At 39.3% G+C, this 23741-nt stretch overlaps 1 protein-coding gene across 1 annotated transcript in view; it reads right to left on the reverse strand.

The window, feature by feature from the left end:
• Positions 1 to 1334: 1334 nt before the first annotated feature.
• LOC137616455 (zinc finger protein Xfin-like) overlaps positions 1335 to 23741 on the reverse strand; it is a 106140-nt gene continuing 83733 nt past the window's right edge. Inside the window, exons 6-8 of the mRNA XM_068346233.1 lie at positions 20961 to 21248; positions 17657 to 17692; positions 1335 to 10189 (exon numbers count right to left, since the gene is read on the reverse strand). Coding sequence (XP_068202334.1) covers positions 6180 to 10189; positions 17657 to 17692; positions 20961 to 21248 — 4334 coding nt within the window. The 3' untranslated portion in view covers positions 1335 to 6179. The remainder of the gene's footprint in view (positions 10190 to 17656; positions 17693 to 20960; positions 21249 to 23741) is intronic.

A 23741-nucleotide genomic window follows, 5' to 3' on the forward strand; every position in this document is an offset into this window, starting at 1 on the left:
CACAAACGGGGTCTACCTGTCACCATTAGAACAGGGGGTAATGAGTTCCAATGGGAAGAAAAGAATTACACACAGGGAACAAGTTCCCAAGACCTGTGCCGTCTTGCCAAACATGCAGGCTAAGTGGAAATTGAAGGCGTTTGCCCTAGGACAACTGTAAAACCCTATCCAACTCCCAGAGGGACCTTCAGGACCGCAGCTCCCTGCTATGACGAATCAACAGCATGGGAGGATGAGCAGTCTCACGAAACTAGTAAGGTTTGGTGAAAGAAAGGGATGGTGCACAAGTGCATATTCACCAGTCATGGCTGCCGGCGAGGGTAGTTACCTTAAGTCAAGACTGATAAAAAACGCAAATGCAAACGCTAGTAATAAAGGGGAGGTACCCCGTAATCATACCACAATTGTATAAGAATATAAAACACATTCTTACAATAATAAGACTAAATAACTAAGAATTTTGGAGCGATTTGGATACATGATGCGCCGGTGCCGACCGTGCGCAGCCACAGGCAATAAAAGGCATGCACATCGAATGAAAAACTGGGTGAAGATGCAAAATTGTTCAACACACAAGAAAAGGGTACTCAACTTAGTCGATGAAGAAGAAGCTAAAGCATCCATGATCGCTAAATCACTAAAAAGGCTATGAAAACAAGCAGAAAAAACTCCAAGCAACTGTAATATGGCATCTGCAAAAAGGAATGGTTTTACAGGAAACGTGTTAACTGTAGCACACTGGGATCGTGAGTTGTAACGGCTCTCGCGCCCACGTATCCAATCCTATCCCATATCCTTTGAGACAAGGTTAACTCTATTCGAGGAAGGATAGGTATGGCTTATTTTAAACACGTCCCTGGTGTATATAAGATATCTCTCGGGATATTCGCTCTGGAGGTGAGAACTCCATGATACCTCTTCAGGTAAAATTTTCTAGTATATCACTCGCTGAAATATCCCAAGTAGAAAGCTGCCTTATGAGGAACTTCCATCAGGACGACATGGCTTAAGCCTAAAAAAGGGTATTATTACCTTATATAATTATTCTTCGTGCGGATACAAGTCGCCTATCAGTATTGATTTTCTGTGAAGTAAACAATTTTGTTTCACACAAGTTTCACAAAAGAATATACAGGCTGAGAACTGATGAGTAACTCCCATACTTTTAGCAGATGGGAAATCAATGCAGATGACAATTTGAATTCAGGACAGCCTGAGTTGTTGCTTGTAACCCTTGGATTAAAGTTAAAGTAGTATGTATAATAAAACAAGTCATTACAAAAATATATGTATTCTTTCAATCAAAAATCATTACAGAATATGGAATCTTTGAAGAATACATTTTCACATCAATAGAAAAAAATTTACTAGGATACAAATCAAATAGTAATAATAATAATAATTATAATGCATCACTAAGCAATGCATGTGCTGTATGTACATTTAAATACAAATGTACTCTTTTAAGCTATAGAGCAAAGTTACATCTCCTGATATATGTCATGAAAAAAATTTGAATTAGCCAAACCTTAATGATGGCACATTCAAACTAAATACCACTAAGAATTGTAAAAATAATAATTATTTATTAAAATTAACACAATTCTATAACCTATACAGACTTCGTAGTAGTTATTTACAGCACTGTATTTCATGAATTATTTTAACTTCAAAAGCTTCATATTACACATTTGTGATAGAGTTACTGTATATTTCATACAAGGAGAAAATGTACAGTAGACAGCAACCATACAATAGGTTGCATTGTAGCTATTGAATACGAAGTCAATGCCCTATTACAGTTACCTAGAAGCAGGATAGTTTGGCACAATTTACAGTGGTAATACACAAACTTGTTCTTAATTTTCATGACCTTTAGCACTCATTTTTACAAAACAAACATTTCGGGGAAAGCATGACCGGCTTTGTTCAGTCCCTAATGATTTTTGTCTTTGTTTTATCCTTTTTAGAAAACAATGGAAAAAAAAAATTCTAAAAATAGACGGTGCTTCGGAAAATTTCATAAAATCTTTAGTTGAATATAAAGTTATACACAACTTAAAAAAGGATTTTTACATGTAACAATAATTTTGCGGCAATATTAATTTGTTTGGTTACAGTGTACATAAAACATTGTTAAGATGCTGTATACTGTATAATAAGCTTGTTTCGAATAATCATCCTAAAATACAAAACACATTTTTTATGATTTTATCAATAAGTCTTAGGTGGCTAGTGATTAGAAGAGATCCTTGTACATTCATCTTCCATTTTTTCTGAAGAATATCTATATTAAAAACCAAGAAATATAATTTAGTTCATTATATAACCATACATATCTCATCACATAACATGCACTGCAGCTACAGCAAGTTTGAAAATCCCTCAGTCTGAAGGCAACAACACCTATCCATTTGATAAATACACCTCATGAAATTTAGTGCAGTATATAAAATGGTAAAAGAATATTCATATTTAATTATTAAGTTGAAAGAGACTTTTTTTTTTTTTTTACTATCTAGTGCAATTAATGAAAAAAAAACTAAATATTTCAATACAGTACATACTGTATATCACTTGTAGCTGATTCAAAACCAAACATTTTGATCATAGCTCATTTTTGGAAATTAAGCTGTGTACATTAGATTGGATTTTCACATCAAACTATCATCATCTTAACTAATGTCAGTGAAGTTTGAAATGTTTTAGAAGAGATTTATGATTTGTATAAACAAATCATCTTAAATCACTTTACTCTCCATTTTGAAGTCTTAAGACTAGATACTTTACTTAGAAAATGAATAAGTCCTCCCATTAGCCCAGAAAGTGAGAGATTACCCCACTGAAAAGAGGAAACACATTTATCCGACTTAATGAAAAGCTTGGCACTATATAGTGGCAGCATGAGTATACATGTTCGGAAGAAAAGCTGACTAAAGGCAATGGTTTGTTCAGTACAGTATGTACCAAATATGTTTAAAAAAAAAAAAAAACTATTAATGTACTTGTATTAAACATATTGAACTTCAAAAATTGTTACTAGAAGGGAGAGGAAGTAAGGAGAAGAAAAGTATTAGCCTGGGTAAAATACAATAGAAGGAAATTGCTGATCTGGAGAATAAGATAACTTTAATAAACAGAGCAAATAGATACTGATTCGGGGATATAATGTATTTTTGCTGATTATCTATTGAAGATGGCTTTATTTGAAGGGATAAATGACTTTTAATCGCATAACATGTACTGTACATTGAAATGACAGAGGTCAGGGCCTTACTAGCGGTAAAATCTTCAGCCACCTAAGTTTACTGAAGTGCAAGTACATAATATATCAGTGCATATTATGGACTGAAGCACAATTGTACAAGGGTATGGTTTGTTTAATACAAACTTTTTTTAAATGAAAAATATTTTCCTCTATGAGTGCTTACTTGAACAGTGCTATGAATTTGGTAAAATAAGCCTGACAATTTTTAACATACTTCATTTAAGGTAAAATCATAAAATTGAAGGATAATCAATCTAAGTGAATGGTTAACTATTTGAGATTCCAGTGATGTCAATAAAAAAATAATGTAGAAAAAAAAAATTACATGTCGACAAAATACAGTAAGGGTTTTACTTAGAATAGCATGGAAATTGTTTCTATATTTTCCATAAGTTTATGTATATGTAATAATAGGCATAAATAACAGTAATATACATTATACAACACATAATTTTTGTTAATAAAAATCTTGTAAATCTCTTTTGCTTAAAAGTAAACAAAGCAATTAAAGAAAAATATCTCTATAAGCTCATAAAAGGAACCCAGAAATAAGAGTTAAAACCACACATCAGTTTTGAACACCACAGGAATCTCTGTTAAATGGACCATATGCTTGATGTATTGTACGCCTAGGCTATATTCATGGATATGTTTACAATGACTAAGCGTCTTGGATCATAAAACCTGAATTTCAAATCCTTACATATTTTTTGTGGCTTGCTATTTTCCATTTGTGTCTTGTACTAGGGAAAGTTTATAAAAATAAAGTACAGTTTGACTAACAACTAAAGATAAACTACAAAACACTGTGTATTTTCTGATAGCACAACACAAAGCAATACCTTATTTTTAAGGCATATGTTTATATTTTAATACAGTATGCCATACTCATTAAAACATTTTATAGTCCTTGTATTAGTGAAATAACTAACTGGCTGCACACAGGAAAAGTGAGCTACATTTAAGTTTTAGATTATTTTCTGCTATTTTGGCACCTAGTTTAAAGTAAGATGACAAACACTATGTATTTAATTTTTTGTGAACAGATCACTGTTGCAACACTACAGACCTTTAAATTTAGTTATATGATTTTCATGATATACATTACAGTGGAACCTTGTAGAGTTTAAAAATTTCTTAATTGGAGCAATTAATTCTTCCTCAAAACTATTCTATTTTTTACTGTTATTTTTAGAGGTCAAACAAGAATAGAGACTCGTTGGAACTTGCACAAGGCAAGGCGCGTATCGCCAACAGCATGATGCCACTCAAACACGCAAAGCTACTGTGTTATATACTCAGTTTAAATGTAGATGTCTCCTAGAGCACACCCACAAAACTTTCTTGTTAAGTTTTCAAAAAATGTGTTTTGTTTGTTTTGGTACAGTATACAGTACTGTATGTAAATGCATAAAAAATAGTGCTAATGAAGGTTAGTGATAGTAATAAGGCAAAAACTATACCGTAGTTGTTATAACCACCATAATATTGAAACAAAAGATATAATTTCAAAGTCAAAGAATGGTATGGGTAGAGTGAGCTTGAAAGTTCATTCATTTCATTTACTGTATCATGTTTTATGTATGATTTTATGCAAGTATGTACTGTAAACTACACAAACACTTCACAATGAGAGTGATTTTTGTTGCCTTGAGCGCAGTACTGTACAGTAATCCAATAATGTACATGTTAATTATTTTATGAAAATATAACGATGTTTGAACATACTGTATTGTATCTGTGTTTGAATAGCCATCTTCAATAAACTAATTTTGATATCTACAATTCTACTGTACTGAATTAAGTGCTCCTTATACATTCATCTCATATTGCATTGGCAATTTATTACAATATTAAATAAAGATAAAAAAGAAGTTCAGAGCATATATTTTTATGTACATTAAAAGAGCCACTCCAATTTCCTATCTCCTTTGTACATGTTCTATTACTGCTGTTGTTATTGTGCAAAGATTTCAGTCAATTTGAGTTGCATTTGAAAAACCTTTGAAGCTTATCAAATATGTCTGTCATTTTATTTACTCTTATACAATTACAGCCAAAAATCTAACCATTTTGTCAAAACCTCATTGTAAAAATCAAAACTGTTCTAAGGTTTATAAGCTATCAGGTATTTTTTTCATCAAAAGATGAACATATTAGGCTTTAGATTTGAACTTCTTTACTATGGAACCTGTAACAATGAAATAAAGTTCTTGATCTGTTATATCAATATCAGGTCTTAGAAGTTCTCTAACCTAAGATTTGGGATACTGTAAAATAAACCTACTCTCTTTCTCTCTCAAAGTTCATGATGTAAGAAAAGAACTTTTTTGTTTACCTCCTAAGTGTGATATTTGTCATAATACTTACATTAAACAAACTAGATTGCATGGTTTTACAAAAGCATCTTAATTGAACTGGGTAGGAAACATTTATATTTCTTTGGTACTGTTCTGCATTATTCAAAGGATTTCCTTAATTCAAGAAATGTAAAACTGGTGCCAGTTAAGTACACAATATCTAAAACATTTACTGTAATTTTGGAGAAAAATCAATATGTAAGTCTTTGATGACATCTTTTCTAGCATAACTGCTTTTCAAAGTCTTAATATATGAATACTAAGCAGAATTCAATTCATATCTTGCACCACATACAAAAACAAATGAACATGAAATTAGTTTACAGATAACATTTTACTTGGAAAGTAAGGCTCTGTACATACTTCTAGAGCATTTATGAAAATTAAAAAAGAAATTCCACAAACAAAAGTCTTCAGTGTTTTAGTTTAAAAACCTCGTGTACAACATTTCATAAATAAACTATGAATATTTAAAGGCATAAAATACAGTACAGTATACTTGTATTTAAATTGTACAAAAGTACATACTTTGGCCATGTATTATTAAAAACTTAATCATCCATTGTGGACACATGGACAATCTGTGCATCAGATATAGTTTCACCATCATCACCTGCACCACGTCCTTGAAGAATAGACTGGAAGAGTTTTGGGTCCATTTCATGAGTAGCAACTACCTGCTGTCCGGCTAAGAAGTCTTTTAGGTAGTCAGGATGGACTTCTACAACAGAATATGCAGCTTGCTGGTCATCTGAGTTCAGTAAGTCTGCATCCATAGCAATGGCAGCAGCAGCTTGCTCTGCCTCTTCAACTCCAGCACGGCCACCATTTCTTCCATCTAGAGTAGCTTCTGGTACAGACAGCACTGACTCGTCTTCGCCTTCATCTATACTTTCCATGTTTTCAACTGCCTCTTCATTTTCAAGTGAGTTTACAGTGTCTAATTGATTAGGATCTTCAATATCGTGGTGCTTGGATAAATGCTTTATGAGATTTGTACGCTGAGTATAACCTCTATGACACAATGCACATTTATAGGGATGAGAACCTGTGTGGAGACTAACATGACGTTCAAGCTGTAGCTGAGTTGAAAATCCTTTACGGCAAACGGAACAAAGGAAAGGATATTCTCCAGTGTGACGCATTTTATGATTTAATAGGTTGACTTTGCTTCTAAAAGGTTTACGGCATATATCACACTGATAAGGACGTTCACCGGTATGTTTTATCTTGTGAACTGCCACCTCAAACTTCTGAGCAAATCTTTTGCCACATATATCACATGGATGTGGTTTAACCTCTCTGTGTCTGTATTTATGTTTGGTCAAGTACTGCTTTTTGGCAAATGATTTAGTACAAACTTCACATTTAAAGGGTTTCTCTATTACACGTTCTTCCTCCTCTTCTTGCTGTTCATCTTTCATTTCCTGCACCATTACCACTTCAGCTAATGGCAATGAATCTGATGTTACTGGTTCAGGATCTTGATCAGCTGATTCTGGTAATTCTGAATATGGGGTATTTGTTGGTTCTGGGAACACTAAGAGTGGTTGTGAACTGTCAACTAAAAACTGCTGTTGGTTATCAACTAAAAGTTGTTGGGTAGATTCCATGGCTTCACTTACTTCACCTACTGTCTCAAACACATATAAATGAGGAGAATTATCTGATGCTGATACACCATCAACACTTGGATTCATCATCATCATGCCTTGCATATGGTTGGCTTTATGTTGATTCAGAAGATCGGGACTGTAAAATGTTTCATCACAAACATCGCATCGCAATGCATCTTGAGTGACGTGTGTTCGTACATGCCTTTTCAGATTAGAGGAACTGCGGAACTCTTTTTCACAAAAATCACACTTGTAAGGCATTTCACCTGTATGTATTAGATTGTGATTTTTCAGAGCAAGCCGAGATGCTAATTGTTTACCACAGTATGTACAAGGGAAGTTTCGCTGGCGTGAATGAACATTATGATGTGTGTATAAATATTTCTTTTTATCAAACACTCTCCCACATATTTCACACATATAAAGATGAGCTTCAACATTGGTATCAGAATCTAAACCCATACTAACATTCTGATACTGCTGTTGCAAGTGATGAAATTGCCGATGCTTTGCAAGATGATGCTCCCTTCTAAACTTATGATTACACATATCACACTTGAACATTTCCTCTCTAATATGATCTCTCATATGCTGATTAAGACTACTGTTGTTGATGAATGTTTTACCGCAATTACCGCATTTGAAAGGACGTTCACCTGTGTGTATGCGCATGTGTATTTTCACTGATTCAGCATTAGCAAAATATTTCCCACAAATATCACATTGGTAAGGTTTTTCTCCTGTATGCATTCGTTTGTGTTTTAATAGTCTTCCACTCTGTGAACACTTGTAATCACATACATCACATTTGTATGGTTTCTCACCACTATGAATACGTCGGTGTGTATTGTAATTACCACTGGTAGAAAAGCTTTTTCCACACTCACACTTGAAAGGTTTTTCATCGATATGCTTTTTTTTGTGCATGATAAACAAAGACCTTTTATGAAAATTACGGCCACAAACATCACAAGTAAACATGAATGAATGCATTACTTTATGTCGTATAATATCACTCTTATGAACAAATAGTTTACTGCACAATCCACATTTCAAAAGTGGTGTGCCTGAATGAAGCAATTTATGGCGTACAAAATGACTTTTGTGAGCAAAGTCAATACCACATTCATCACACTTAAGAACTGCAGGTAGAGTGCTGCCACTGATTCCCTCGCCATTTTCTTCCTCCTCTTCTGGAATATACGGCAATTCCGGACCTGGTCTTAGTGCTTCTCGCAAATGTACATGAGAATGTCTGATTAATGTAAGTTTAGTTGCAAATGCTTTCTTACAGATGTCACACTTCCAACTCTTAACACCTTTATGAGTTAGTTTATGTTTCTGCAAATATCTTTTCTCACGAAACGTTCTGTGACATAAATCACATTTGTAAGATGCTGAAAGTTTATGAGTTAACTTGTGAGTCAGAAGGGCTACGTATGACTGGAAGCTCTCGCTGCAATATTCACACCTATGACCACTGTCCTCACTGATGTCTTTAATACCAGAACTATGTTGTTGCTCAGACTGCAATTCTTCAGCAGTAGAATCTATATTTTCTGCTGCCTCTGCTAGCCGTGATTTCACAGTTTCACCTGCATCGCCATGACTATCCAGATGATAAGTTAGAAGGGCAGGAGTGAAAAAGGTTTTCCCACACAGTTCACATTTGTTTTGATTCTTTAACCGGTGAGTCCATAATTTATGTCTGACTAAAGCTGCACTCTGGCGAAAACTCTTCAGACAAACATCACATTTAAATGGTCGTTCTCCAGTGTGAACTAATACATGCTTATCTAAAGCAGATTTTAAGGGGAACCCAGCACCACATAGCTCGCACTTGTAGTTTCTATCCTGGGAGTGAACTCTTCGATGGCGAATCAATTCTTGTTGTTTTCTGAAGCTCTTTCCACAAACATTACAAACAAATGGATATTCATCAGTGGGTGTTGTCTGGATTATAGATTGTTCCTCTTCAATAATATGCAGCTGTTTATGCTGGTCTAATTGTTGATCTGTTGCACAACCTACACTGCAAATGTCACAGTAAACTTCTTGTTCACCTGTATGACAGTTTGTATAATGATCGCATAGGATATCAACATCTGTGAATGATTCTTCACAAATACCGCATTTGAAAGGATTTGTTGGGTATCTGCTTTCTAATGTCTCTGACTGTTTAGGTTCATCATACAATTCAGATGTTTTTGGAGCATATCCCTCATTAAGTTGTTCTTGGAGTTGCTCGACAATTGATCCCTCTTCTTCTTGATATCCTTTAGTACTATCAGATTCATTCTCCTCTTTAATAAGAGTACCATCACCGTGTACCATATTCAAATGTTTAGTCAGTGTTCTTTTGAATGTAAAACTTGCTTGACATACACCACATTTAAGTTCATCCACCACATTATGAACAGGATCTGTAGATCTTTTATGAACTTTTCTATGGCGATTCAAACCACTGCTAGTCACAAAACCTAAACTACAAATATCACATATAAAAGGTCTATTTGAAGTGTGAGTTTTCATATGCGTGTACAAAGTGTCTCTATGAGCAAATGAACGATTACAAACAGAACATCTGAACTGGTGAGTTTCCTCATGAATAGCTAAATGTTTTTTAAGCTGAGAGGCTTGAACAAAAGTTTTGAAGCACTGTTGGCACTTGTGAGGCCGCTCTCCAGTATGTGTCAGAATGTGTGTTTTCAAGTGTGATGGGTCTACAAAGCCCTTGCCACAGTAGTCACATCTGTGTGGCCTTTCTAAACCATGCATTTTGTGATGGGAATCAAGAGCCGCATATGATGTAAATGTCTTGCCACACTGCTCACATTCAAAAGGTCGTAGGTCATGTTTCTGTTTTAAGTGTCGGATATAGTCTCTCTTGAACTGGATAATTTCTCCACATTCCTCACATTTATGGCCATTAATTCCCAAGTCATCTGAAATTAAGTATGATTTATAAGTTTTATATCATAACATGTTTTGTTGAAAACATTGTACTAGATTGAGTATTTTTTAATATACTATACTGTATAGGTGGAAGTCACACCTCATGTTAATTTATTATTTTTTTGTTGAGTCCTTTTTCATGTTGCTTTTTGTTGGAAAATAACAGAAAACTAAATGTGGAATTTTCACATTCCTAACAACTGAAATGAAAAAAGTTATTAGACAGTAAAAAGTTAAACCATCAAATGACTTTTTGACTTGGCAGTTATAAGGTTGCTTGTGACAGTTTACAGGGTGTCCATGTTGTTTTCAAAAGGGATAATTTGTGGTAAGTCCCTTCTTGTGTTTGATTGCAAGTCTTGGAACTAATTAAAAACTTAACATGAGCTATGACTTGCAAAGGCAAAAAATTCATCATTAATTAAGTTTTATAAAGATAATTTTACAACCTATTTCTTTCCTTAAGAACTGTAAATTAAAATGCAAACCAAGTTTCTGAAATATGTTATTTTTATTAATAAAATAAATTTATGAGTATACTTACCCGGTGATCATATAAGCTGTCAGCTCTGCTGCTCGACAGAAAAACCTAAGGACAAAATACGCCAGCGATCGCTATACAGGTGGGGGTGTACATCAACAGCGCCATCTGTCGAGCAGGTACTCAAGTACTCCATGTAAACACAGAACCAATTTTCTCCTCGGTCCACTGGGTCTCTATTGGGGAGGAAGGGAGGGTCCTTTAATATATGATCACCGGGTAAGTATATTCAAAAATTTATTTTATTAATAAAAATAACATTTTTCAATATTAAACTTAGCCGGTGATCATATAAGCTGATTCACACCCAGGGGGGTGGGTAGAGACCAGCATTACATGTTTACATTATTAAGAGCTAAGTATTTTGTATTTCATTTTAGCAGTTATTCAAAATAACAAACATAAAATAAATAAGTACCTGGTAAGGAAGTCGACTTGAACAATTACTCTGCCTTTTTTAAGTACGTCTTCCTTACTGAGCCTCGCGATCCTCATAGGATGCTGTGCGACTCCTAGGAGCTGAAGTATCAAGGGTTGCAACCCATACTAAAGGACCTCATCAAAACCTCTAATCTAGGCGCTTCTCAAGAAAAGAATTTGACCACCCGCCAAATCAACCAGGATGCGAAAGGCTTCTTAGCCTTCCGGACAACCCAAAAACAACAATAAAAAACATTTCAAGAGAAAGATTAAAAAAGGTTATGGAATTAGGGGAATGTAGTGGTTGAGCCCTCACCCACTACTGCACTCGCTGCTACGAATGGTCCCAGGGTGTAGCAGTTCTCGTAAAGAGACTGGACATCTTTAAGATAAAAAGACGCGAACACTGACTTGCTTCTCCAATAGGTTGCGTCCATTATACTCTGCAGAGATCTGTTTTGTTTGAAGGCCACTGAAGTTGCGACAGCTCTAACTTCATGTGTCCTTACCTTCAGCAAAGCATGGTCTTCCTCATTCAGATGGGAATGAGCTTCTCGTATCAACAGTCTAATATAATAGGAAACTGCATTCTTCGACATAGGTAAAGAAGGTTTCTTAATAGCACACCATAAAGCTTCTGACTGTCCTCGTAAAGGTTTAGTTCGTTTTAAATAGAACTTAAGAGCTCTAACAGGGCACAAGACTCTTTCTAGTTCATTTCCAACCAAATTAGAAAGGCTTGGAATATCGAACGATTTCGGCCAAGGACGAGAAGGTAGTTCGTTTTTGGCTAGAAAACCAAGCTGCAAAGAACATGTAGCCGTTTCAGATGAAAATCCGATGTTCCTGCTGAAGGCGTGTATCTCACTGACTCTTTTAGCTGTAGCTAAGCAGACGAGGAAAAGAGTCTTTAAAGTGAGATCTTTAAAGGAGGCTGATTGTAGCGGCTCGAACCTTTCTGACATAAGGAATCTTAGTACCACGTCTAAATTCCAACCTGGTGTGGCCAAACGACGCTCCTTCGAGGTCTCAAAAGACTTAAGGAGGTCCTGTAGATCTTTGTTGTTGGAAAGATCTAAGCCTCTGTGACGGAAGACTGCTGCCAACATGCTTCTGTAACCCTTGATCGTGGGAGCTGAAAGAGATCTTTCCTTCCTCAGATATAAAAGGAAGTCAGCTATTTGAGTTACAGAGGTACTGGTTGAGGATACTGATACCGACTTGCACCAGCTTCGGAAGACTTCCCACTTCGACTGGTAGACTCTAAGAGTGGATGTCCTCCTTGCTCTAGCAATCGCCCTGGCTGCCTCCTTCGAAAAGCCTCTAGCTCTCGAGAGTCTTTCGATAGTCTGAAGGCAGTCAGACGAAGAGCGTGGAGGCTTGGGTGTACCTTCTTTACGTGTGGCTGACGTAGAAGGTCCACTCTTAGCGGAAGTGTTCTGGGAACGTCCACTAGCCATTGCAGTACCTCGGTGAACCATTCTCTCGCGGGCCAGAGGGGAGCAACCAACGTCAACCTTGTCCCTTCGTGAGAGGCGAACTTCTGCAGTACCTTGTTGACAATCTTGAACGGGGGGAATGCATAAAGGTCTAGATGGGACCAATCCAGTAGAAAGGCATCTATATGAACTGCTGCTGGGTCCGGGATTGGCGAGCAATAATTTGGGAGCCTCTTGGTCATTGAGGTTGCAAAGAGATCTATGGTAGGTTGGCCCCATGTGGCCCAAAGTCTCTTGCATACATTCTTGTGAAGGGTCCATTCTGTTGGGATGATTTGACCCTTCCGACTGAGGCGGTCCGCCATGACATTCATGTTGCCTTGAATGAACCTCGTTACTAGAGACAGGTTTAGATCTCTTGACCAGGTGAGGAGGTCCCTTGCGATCTCGTACAACTTCAGAGAATGGGTCCCTCCTTGCTTGGAGATGTACGCCAAGGCCGTGGTGTTGTCGGAGTTCACCTCCACCACCTTGCCTAGAAGGAGGGACTTGAAGCTTTTCAAGGCCAGATGAACTGCCAGTAGCTCCTTGCAGTTGATATGTAACGCTCTTTGCTCCGCGTTCCAGGTGCCCGAGCATTCCCGACCGTCTAATGTCGCACCCCAGCCCGTGTCCGATGCGTCCGAGAAGAGAACGTGGTTGGGGGTCTGAACAGTCAGTGGCAGACCCTCTCTGAGGTTGATGTTGTCCTTCCACCAGGTCAGTGATGACTTCATCTTCTCGGAAATAGGGATCGAGACCGCTTCTAGCGTCTTGTCCTTTCTCCAGTGAACAGCCAGGTGAAATTGCAGTCTCCCTAACGCAATGAACTGGTCCAGTGATGAAAGCGTCCCTATCAGACTCATCCACTGTCTGACTGAACATCGGTCCTTCATTAGCATGTTCTGGATGCATCCTTGGGCTTGACTTATTCTGGGGGCCGACGGAAAAGCCCGAAAAGCTTGACTGTGAATCTCCATCCCTAGGTACACTATAGTTTGGGATGGGACCAGTTGGGACTTTTCCATATTGACCAGGAGACCCAATTCCTTGGTCAGATCTTAGAGTCCACTTTAGATTCTCCAGACAGCGACGACTGGACGAAGCTCTTAAAAGCCAGTCGTCCAAATAGAGGGAGGCTCTGATGTCTGCTAAATGCAGGAATTTGGCAATATTCCTCATCAGTTTCGTAAAGACAAGAGGCGCCGTGCTTAGGCCAAAGCACAGGGCTTGAAATTGGTAGACAACCTTCCCGTAAACGAACCTTAGAAAAGGTTGGGAATCTGGGTGGATGGGGACGTGAAAGTAAGCGTCCTTGAGGTCTAAAGAGACCATCCAGTCTTCCTTCCTGACCGCTGCTAGAACAGACTTTGTCGTCTCCATGGCGAACGTCTGCTTGGTGACAAAGACATTCAGAGCACTGACGTCTAGCACCGGTCTCCACCCTCCTGTCTTCTTTACCACTAAGAAGAGACGGTTGTAGAAGCCCGGGGATTGATGGTCCCGGACTTTGACTACCGCTCCCTTTTCTAGTAAGAGAGACACCTCTTGCTTCAAAGCTAGTCGCTTGTCCTCCTCTCTGTACCTGGGAGAGAGGTCGATGGGAGTCGTTGCTAGAGGGGGCTTGCGCAAGAATGGGATGTTGTACCCCTCTCTGAGCAACTTCACAGATTGTGCATCTGCGCCCCTGTTCTCCCAGGACTGCCAGTAGTTCTTGAGTCTGGCTCCCACTGCTGTCTGAAGAATGTGGCAGTCAGACTCTGCCTCTAAAGGACTTGGTACCTTCTTGCTCCCACGTTTCCCTTCGGCACGAGCACCTCCTCTGCTGGAGGCTCTGCCACGAAAGGGCAGAATGAATCTTGACGCTGGAGTATCCATCCTGGGTCTAGACACGGAAGGCAAAGGGGTGGCTTTGCGTGCAGATGACGCAACCAGGTCATGCGTGTCTTTTTGAATCAAGGAGGCAGCAATCTCCTTGATCAACTCCTCTGGGAAAAGGCACTTCGAGAGAGGGGCAAACATAAGCTCCGACCTCTGACATTGAGTTACTCCAGCTGACAAGAAGGAGCAAAGGTTTTCTCGTTTCTTGAGGACCCCGGAAACGAACGAAGCCGCAAGCTCACTGGAACCGTCCCGTATGGCCTTGTCCATGCAGGACATAATGAGCATGGAAGTTTCCTTGTCAGAAGGGGAGGTCTTCCTGCTCAACGCTCCCAAACACCAGTCCAAAAAGTTAAACACTTCGAACGCTCTGAACACTCCTTTCATCAGATGATCTAAATCTGAAGGAGTCCAACAAATCTTGGAGCGTCTCATGGCCAGCCTGCGGGGAGAGTCTACTAGACTTGAGAAGTCGCCCTGGGCAGAGGCAGGAACTCCCAAGCCGAGAACTTCTCCCGTGGCATACCAGACGCTCGATCTGGAAGCGAGTTTCGCAGGGGGAAACAAGAATGCTGTCTTCCCCAGGTGCTTTTTGGACTGCATCCAATCTCCCAACACCCTTAAAGCTCTCTTGGACGAGCGGGCGAGGACGAGCTTCGTAAAGGCAGGCGCGGATGACTGCGTGCCTAAAGCGAACTCAGATGGAGGTGAGCGTGGGGCCGCAGAAACAAACTGATCTGGATACAAGTCCTTGAACAGTGCAAGTACTTTTCTAAAGTCCAGGGAGGGAGGCGTGGTCTTGGGTTCGTCGATGTCCGTGTGCGGGTCGTCAAGGTGTGCAGCGTCGTCATCATCAGAGAGTCCATTGTCTGAATGCTGAAGAGGAAGCGGCAAAGGAGTAGGCATTGGCTGGTCAGCTGAGTCCGGCATCACGGGTGCATGCGTGACTGCACTGGACGCAACGTCATGGAACTGTTGGTCAGTCTGAGAGCAGGCAACAACCATAGCTGCGCGGGGGCGCAAAGCGTCTACTCCCGACTGTATAGTCTGCTGTGGGCGAGTAGGGGTAACCACAGTGGGTTGCGGAGGTTGACGCACCGCGTCAAAACAAAACAACTTAGGTTGTTGTTGTTGTAACTCGCGAACGTCAACGGAGGGTTCCGTGCGTCGGCGAACGTCAACATGCGGCTGGCAGGGTACAGTGCGCATGGGTGGCGGGACTCTCACAGCTGGAGTGCGGGAGAAGGTAGCCTCAGCGTCAACTGGACGCACAACCGTGGTTGGTTGTAGGCTAACGGGTGCAGCGTCAACCTTCTCCGCACGAAAGTCCTGCATTAACGATGACAACTGTGTCTGCATGGTCTGCAGCAAAGCCCACTTAGGGTCTACAGTAGCAGGTGCGGCAACAGACGGTGTTACTGCCTGTTGCGGTACCGCTTTGCCTCTCTTAGGAGGTGTGCAGTCATCTGAAGACTGCAGCGAGTCCGAACTGACCCAGTGGCTACAACTGGGCCGTTGGACTTGCGCGGAAGGGACCTTGCGTTTGAGAGGTCGTGAGACCTTGGTCCATTGTTTCTTCCGAGAAACATCTTCCGCAGACGAGGAATAAATGGGCTCTCTCGTCTTCTTGTGGGTGGGGCGATCTTGGCAAGATACGTCCGAAACCACGGAGGGAACGTCTGTCCGCTGATTAAAGCCTGTCGAACCCTTTGGTCGTACGACATTGCTTCTCCCCTGGGCTTGGGAGCTTGCAAGAGGTCCCGGACTGGGAGGACGACAGGCACGAACAGACGCACCCTCAAGCGCAACACTAACACTTTTCACAACACTTCCACTCACTAGGTCACTACCCACTGCACTCTTACCCTTCAACTCCCTGACGTCTGCCATGAGTTGGTTACGGTCACTCGCCAATGACTCGACTCTCTCACCCAGAGCCTGGATGGCACGCATCATATCTGCCATCGAAGGTTGTTGAGTGCTAGAAGGGGGATCAGGAGCAACCACTACAGGGGAAGGAATAGGTTGTGGGGCATGGGGAGAGGAAAAATCAACTGAGCGAGATGAACTCCTCCTGACTCTATCTCTCTCTAGCCTACGTGAATATTTAAGGAATTCGAGAAAATCGAATTCCGAAAGCCCAACGCATTCCTCACACCGATCTTCCCATTGACAGGATTTACCCCGACAATTGGAACAAATGGTGTGCGGATCGATAGAGGCCTTCGGAAGACGCCTTGAACAGTCCCTAGCACTACACTTCCTGTATTTAGGGACTTGAGAAGGGTCAGCCATCTTGAATTAGTCAAAGGGGAAATTCAAAATCTATCCAAGTCGTCAACAAATAATCCAAAATTCAATCAAAGAATGCAAGGAAGTATTGAAGATAACCTCTGCAAAGCGAAAGCTAATAACTAGAAATGAGTACTTCACCAAAATCTGTGAAAATCAATCCAGTAAGCAACAGCGTATTTAGTAGGTCTTGCCAGTGGCACGACAGAGAGAAAATTGGTTCTGTGTTTACATGGAGTACTTGAGTACCTGCTCGACAGATGGCGCTGTTGATGTACACCCCCACCTGTATAGCGATCGCTGGCGTATTTTGTCCTTAGGTTTTTCTGTCGGGCAGCAGAGCTGACAGCTTATATGATCACCGACTAAGTTTAATATTGAAAAATCTATATTTTTGTGCAAACTCATACAGCTACATCACTATTTATAAAAAAATAACAAGTGGTCAGTGGTAGATTTTCTGAATGACAGGAAATTTTTAACTTTCTGTGAAATAACTTTCTGTGAAATGGAAAGTATTTTGAGGGAGAAAGTACCTTATATAGGTCTCGATCACTCAATCTGGCCATGGGTTTACATCCCAGTAAAAAATGAAGTCAATTATAAAAACATTCAAAAGATAATACTTTCTAATCTTGTTTATGATGTGGAATTCTTTTCTCTGCTCTCGTAAAGTATAGAGAGCAGTAGGGTTCAAGTTAAATAAATTTTGTCTATTAAAAAGACATATACAAACCACTTGTAATTCAAAATTAAGATACCAGATACATTCCATTTCTACACCTTAACATGATTACTAGTTTGTAAAAGCTGCTGTAAAATAATAAACATGAGAAGTCACTTACCTAATGGGAGATCTGTGTCTTCAGTTTGTGTTCCTTCTGAAAGGACAAAAAATATGAAATAATTTTCAAGTATTACTTTTTTAATAAATAATTTCATAAGCATAACATTAATAACCAGCAGCAAGCTAATTGATTTTATTTTCACCCATCACTGGGTTGGAGTTTTGAAGTTCAGTAAAGAATGAAAATCTTAATTTTAGTATATTTCAGTTTAAAAGGTTTGCTGAAGGTAATCATCTACTCCCTAGTTTACAATTTGGTTTTCGTAAAGGCCTTGGAGCATGTGATGCCCTTCTCACAATCTCCAATGCTGTACAGAAATCCCTTGATTGTGGTCGGGAAGTTCGTATGATTGGCCTTGATTTTAGTGCTGCCTTTGACTGTCTTAATCATGAGGCCCTTGTTTTCAAACTGAAACAGTTGGGAGTGGGTGGGTCGTTTCTTAGCATTATTATTGATTTTTTAAGTAATAGATCTCAAAGAGTTGTTGTTGATGGGCACCATAGTGATTATAGGAATGTGATATCCGGTGTTCCACAGGGTAGTGTTCTTGGCCCATTACTTTTCATACTATATACACATGACATGTGGTTTGGCCTAGAAAACAAGCTTGTTGCAGATGATGCTACTCTCTTTGCATCAATTCCATCCCCTGAATGTAGATCTAGGGTTGGTGAATCCCTTAATAGAGATTTAGCTAGAATTAGTGCATGGTGCAAATTATGGGGTATGAAGTTGAATCCTAACAAAACTCAAAGTATGATTGTAAGTAGGTCAAGGACGGTGGCTCCTCAACATCCGGATCTCAGTATTGATAATGTTTCTTTAAATATGTATGACTCTTTCAAAATTTTAGGTGTGATTCTCGACAGTAAATTTACTTTTGAGAAACATATAAGGTCTGTGTCTTCTTCAATTGCACAAAAAATAGGCTTATTGAGAAAGTCTTTCAAGATTTTCGGTGATCAATCTATTCTGAAGAAGTGTTTTAATTCTTTCATTCTACCTTGTTTTGAGTATTGTTCTCCTGTCTGGTTCTCATCTTAATTTGTTGGACAGAAACTTACGGTCTATTAAATTTCTTATTCCTGATCTAGATATTAATCTCTGGCACCGTCGATCAATTAGTTCATTATGCATGTTGCATAAGATTTTTCATAACTCTGACCATCCTTTACATTCAGATCTCCCTGGACAATTCTATCCTGTTCGTAATACTAGGCAGGCAGTTAATTATACTAGCCAGGCCTTCTCCATCACGAGGCTCAATACTACGCAGTACATTACTCTAGAAGTTTTATTCCAGCTGTTACAAAGTTGTGGAATGATCTTCCTAATCGGGTGGTTGAATCAGTAGAATTTCAAAAGTTCAAAGTTGGAGCAAATGCTTTTTTGTTGACCAGGCGGACATGAGTCTTTTTATAGTTTATTTATGACATATTTGTTTTTGATGTTGTTATTAGTTTATATATAACATGTCTGTTTTGACGTTGTTACTTATTTTAGAATGATTTATTGTTAATTTGTTCTCCATTTATTTATTTCCATATTTCCTTTCCTCACTGGGCTATTTTTCCCTGTTGGAGCCCTTGGGCTTATAGCATCTTGCTTTTCCAACTAGGGTTGTAGCTTGGATAGTAATACTGTAATAATAATAATAATATATTTTGAATATAATGAAACTAGGACTTACAACCAGGTACTTAGTTTAAACCCTAAAGAGCATATCTTCACCATGCTCAACTATAGGGTTTTATGTACCAGAAAGAGGGCAGATTTTTTGACGTTATGATGGGAGATACCTCCAGAAGCAAAAAGTCATCCTGAATAAAATTAGGCATATAGGGCTAACCATTCGATACACTAGGGGGAGGCAGGGGAGATCTATGCATTTCTGAATAAAAAGGTACCAAGGATACTGGGACAGGATCTGGCTCAGGGAGCGGAGTGACCGTAGCAAAGGGATCTGTCACAAGCATCGACTCGGGATCACTTAGCACCAATATTTGGTGATAATATATTTATAAAATTATGAACATCAATAATTTAATTATCATTATGGCCGTCATCCTCCGTAACTGGAGCCTCAGAAGACTCAAGACACAAAGAAGCAGGATGGGGGATATCTTTCGATGCAGAAAAGAGCTTACACTTCTTACCATTGCTGGTAGATGAGGAGGGAGAACAATATCTCTCCCACTTGGAGGACATCCACTCCCTACATTACTCACATGGAGATTCCACAGAACATCATTTGCCACGGCATGAGTGGCAGAAAAGATGCAGATCAACATCAAGCAGACTCATGGTGCCACAAGGGTGACCATTATGGCCAGGGCAAGGTCACATGACACTAGATGCACTAGCCATTGGCCAGTACAATCGTAGCAATGATAATGATAAGGACAATTAGTGACAATGATAAAAAAAGACAAAGTACTATTCAGTATCAGGGTAATCCAGTGTGGATGATGTAAGTCGTGATCATAGAGTGAAGAGGGGACACCTATAGTAACAGCGACCAGAATAGAAGTGAGGCTTACCTTGCACCAAAACACAACACTGCCCAGCAGTGGAGTTGTAAGTAATCAGTTATGATGCAACCAAATCCTCTTTTATTATTGTCTGGTCGCAGAAAGAGGTACAGTACTAGGAGTAACCCATATAAATGACTCATTAGTTTGTATCAGCATAGGAATAAACAATTGTTTCAATTTATTTTAATTAATTATGTTCCGATTCATTATTCCAAATACTTTACCATTTTTATGCTAAGAAACACTTCATAGTGGTTACAAAATCCTTAACGGGAAGATTAATGTGATGTGGTAAATATATTAATCTAAAAATAATTATATATCTTTCATTGAATAACACTAAAAATGAAACAAAGTAAACTTTTTGGGTGAGTTCACTCTATTGCTATTTGGAATCAATGGCCCATAATTTGAATGAAGTTTAGCTTGGGAAGAAAATAACATAATTTTTAGACTTTACTCATTTCCCATTCTCCATATATACTTAATTTTCTGCAATATATGATGAATTGTTTACAGTACTGAATCACTTTTTATGTCTATGCTAATGTTTCTGCTGTCTGTTTCATTTTTTTCATTGTTTACCATTGCTTTATGTATCCTATAATATTTAAGTTATTTATTTACTTGCATACTAACAATATTAAGTAAAATATCAGGTATAAACATCATATTAGTATCTTAAATTCAGTTACTCTCATAAGTCCTCATTTACATTTACACTAAAAATACCAGATTATAAAAAATGTACATTACATCACACTTGCCTGTTGTTTGTTCTGGTATTTCCTGCTGGTGTTCAGTCCCAGGAGGAGGTGGCAACATGGTTATCACCATCTCCCCTGTTTCTGGCTTTTGAAAGGAGATCAGAAGATTGTGCTTTTCAGAGCCACTTAAATCAACTCCAGCCATTGTTGTCATGAGATCTTCATGAGCAACATCAGTAATATGTGTAGTTTCCACTGTCCCATCCATGATACTATGCTGTGAAATCCCTGGCTCAAGTTTTATAGATTCCGTAACTACTGGAGCAGGCCAGTTCTTTCTTGGGCGACCTGTTAATTTTTATAGAATATTAGGAAGTACTTAGCAACCAGACTATAGGTAGAAATCCTTATCAATTCAGTCATGCAAAATAATGCAGTGGTATGGCAGGAGTACTGTACAGTACTGTAATAACAGTAAGCACCCATGCATAAGACTTAAGGAAACACTGTCAATATCACCTCTAACCCTAAGAGAGGGAACAAGCTTTGATAAAACTCACAATATAATTTTTTAAGTCAGAAGTCAAGATTTACATATATTTATATATTTTTTCTCAATTTCTAAACATCTGATGGTTCAATTGCCAAATGCAGAACCTAGGAATGTTACAATTATTGTAAAATTTAGAATAAAATGATATTTTGATTATAAAATAAATTTTCGAATATACTTACCTGGTGAATATATAATAGCTGACGTCTCCGACGGCTCGACAGATTCCAAAAACTCGCGAGCGATCGCCGTGAAGGTTGCGGGTGTGACCACCAGCGCCGACTATCGGCTAGATACTGCATATACTTGTCAATTTCTCCAGTTCTTCTCAGTCCGCTGGGTCTCTATCGGGGAGGAAGGGAGGGCCTTTAATTTATATATTCACCGGGTAAGTATATTCAAAAATTTATTTTATAATCAAAATATCATTTTTAAATATTAAACTTAGCCGGTGAATATATAATAGCTGATTCACACCCATGGTGGTGGGTAGAGACCAGTATTAATACAATAAAGGCGTATATGCTCAAGAGTTTTTTGACAATTATTTCATAAAAAACCAACTTAAGTATAGGTACCTGGTAAGGAAGCTGACTCTGATGATTACTTTGCCTCATTAGTCTGCTTTCCTCACGAAGCCCAGCCATCCTCTCAGGATGCTGAAAGACTCCCAGGAGCTGTTATATCCAGGGCGAACACCCCTATAACAGGACCTCATCAATACCCTTAATCTGGGCGCTCTCAAGAAACAACATTTTGACCACCCGCCAAATCAAAAAGATTGCGAAAGACTTCTTAGTCTCCCGTACAACCCAAAATAAGATTAAAAATTTCAAGAGTAGATTAAAAGGATATTGGGATTAAGGGAATGTAGTGGTAGAGCCTTCACCCACTACTGCACTCGCTGCTACGAATGGTCCCAGTGTGTAGCAGTCCTCATAAAGAGTTTGGACATCTTTCAAGTAATATGAAGCGAATACCGACTTGCCTCTCCAAAAGGTCGCGTCCATAATACTTTTAATGGATCTATTTTGCTTAAACGCTACTGAAGTTGCTATCGCTCTGACTTCATGAGCCTTGACTTTAAGTAAATTACAATCCTTCTCACTTAAATGAGAGTGTGCCTCCCGAATCAAAAGTCTAATAAAATAAGACCACGCATTCTTAGACATGGGCAAAGAGGGCTTTTTAACGGAGCACCATAAAGCCTCTGAACAACCTCGTAGCGGTTTAGCTCTGGATAAATAAAATTTAAGAGCTCTAACGGGGCACAGCACTCTTTCAACTTCATTCCCCACAATCTCAGAAAGACTGGGGATATCAAATGATTTAGGCCAAGGACGAGACGGAAGTCCATTCTTGGCCAAAAAACCAAGTTGAAGAGCGCATACTGCTTTATTAGTGGAGAAGCCGATGTTCTTGCTAAAAGCATGTATCTCACTAACCCTTTTAGCCGAAGCCAAGCACACCAAAAAAAAGTGTCTTGAGGGTAAGATCCTTCAGGGAGGCTGAATTTAATGGTTCAAACCTGTTTGACATAAGGAACCGTAGGACCACGTCCAAGTTCCAAGCAGAAGTCGAAATATGACGCTCCTTGGAAGTCTCGAAAGACTTAAGCAGGTCTTGGAGATCTTTGTTATTAGAAAGATCCAAACCCCTATGCCTGAAAACAGAAGCTAACATGCTTCTGTAGCCTTTAATGGTGGATGCAGAGAGGGAGCGACCGTTTCTCAGATAAAGCAGAAAATCCGCAATCTGCGCTACAGAGGCACTTGGAAGAGGAAATAGAGGAGGACTTGCACCAGTCTCTAAATACCTCCCATTTCGACTGATAGATCCTGATGGTAGAGGATCTCCTAGCCCTCGCGATCGCTCTAGCTGCCTCCTTCGAAAACCCTCGAGCTCAAGAGAGTCTTTCGATAGTCTGAAGGCAGTTAGACGAAGCGTGGGGAGGCTTTGATGAAATCTCTTTACGTGAGGCTGTCGCAAGAGATCCATCCGCAACGGCAGACTTCTTGGAACATCTACCAGCCATAGAAGTACCTCTGTGAACCACTCTCTCGCGGGCCAGCGTGGAGCAACCAACATCAACCTGGTCCCTTCGTGAGAGGTGAACTTCTGCAGCACCTTGTTTAGGATCTTGAAAGGTGGAACGGCATAAACGTCCAGGTGAGACCAGTCCAGCAGGAAAGCGTCTATGTGGGCTGCCTCTGGATCTGGAACTGGAAAGCAGTAAGTCGAGAGCCTCTTTGTCAGTGAAGTCGCAAAAAGATCTATGGTGGGTTGAC

The sequence above is a fragment of the Palaemon carinicauda genome, chromosome 22 (genome assembly GCF_036898095.1).
Source record: "Palaemon carinicauda isolate YSFRI2023 chromosome 22, ASM3689809v2, whole genome shotgun sequence".
NCBI classification, from domain to species: domain Eukaryota; kingdom Metazoa; phylum Arthropoda; class Malacostraca; order Decapoda; family Palaemonidae; genus Palaemon; species Palaemon carinicauda.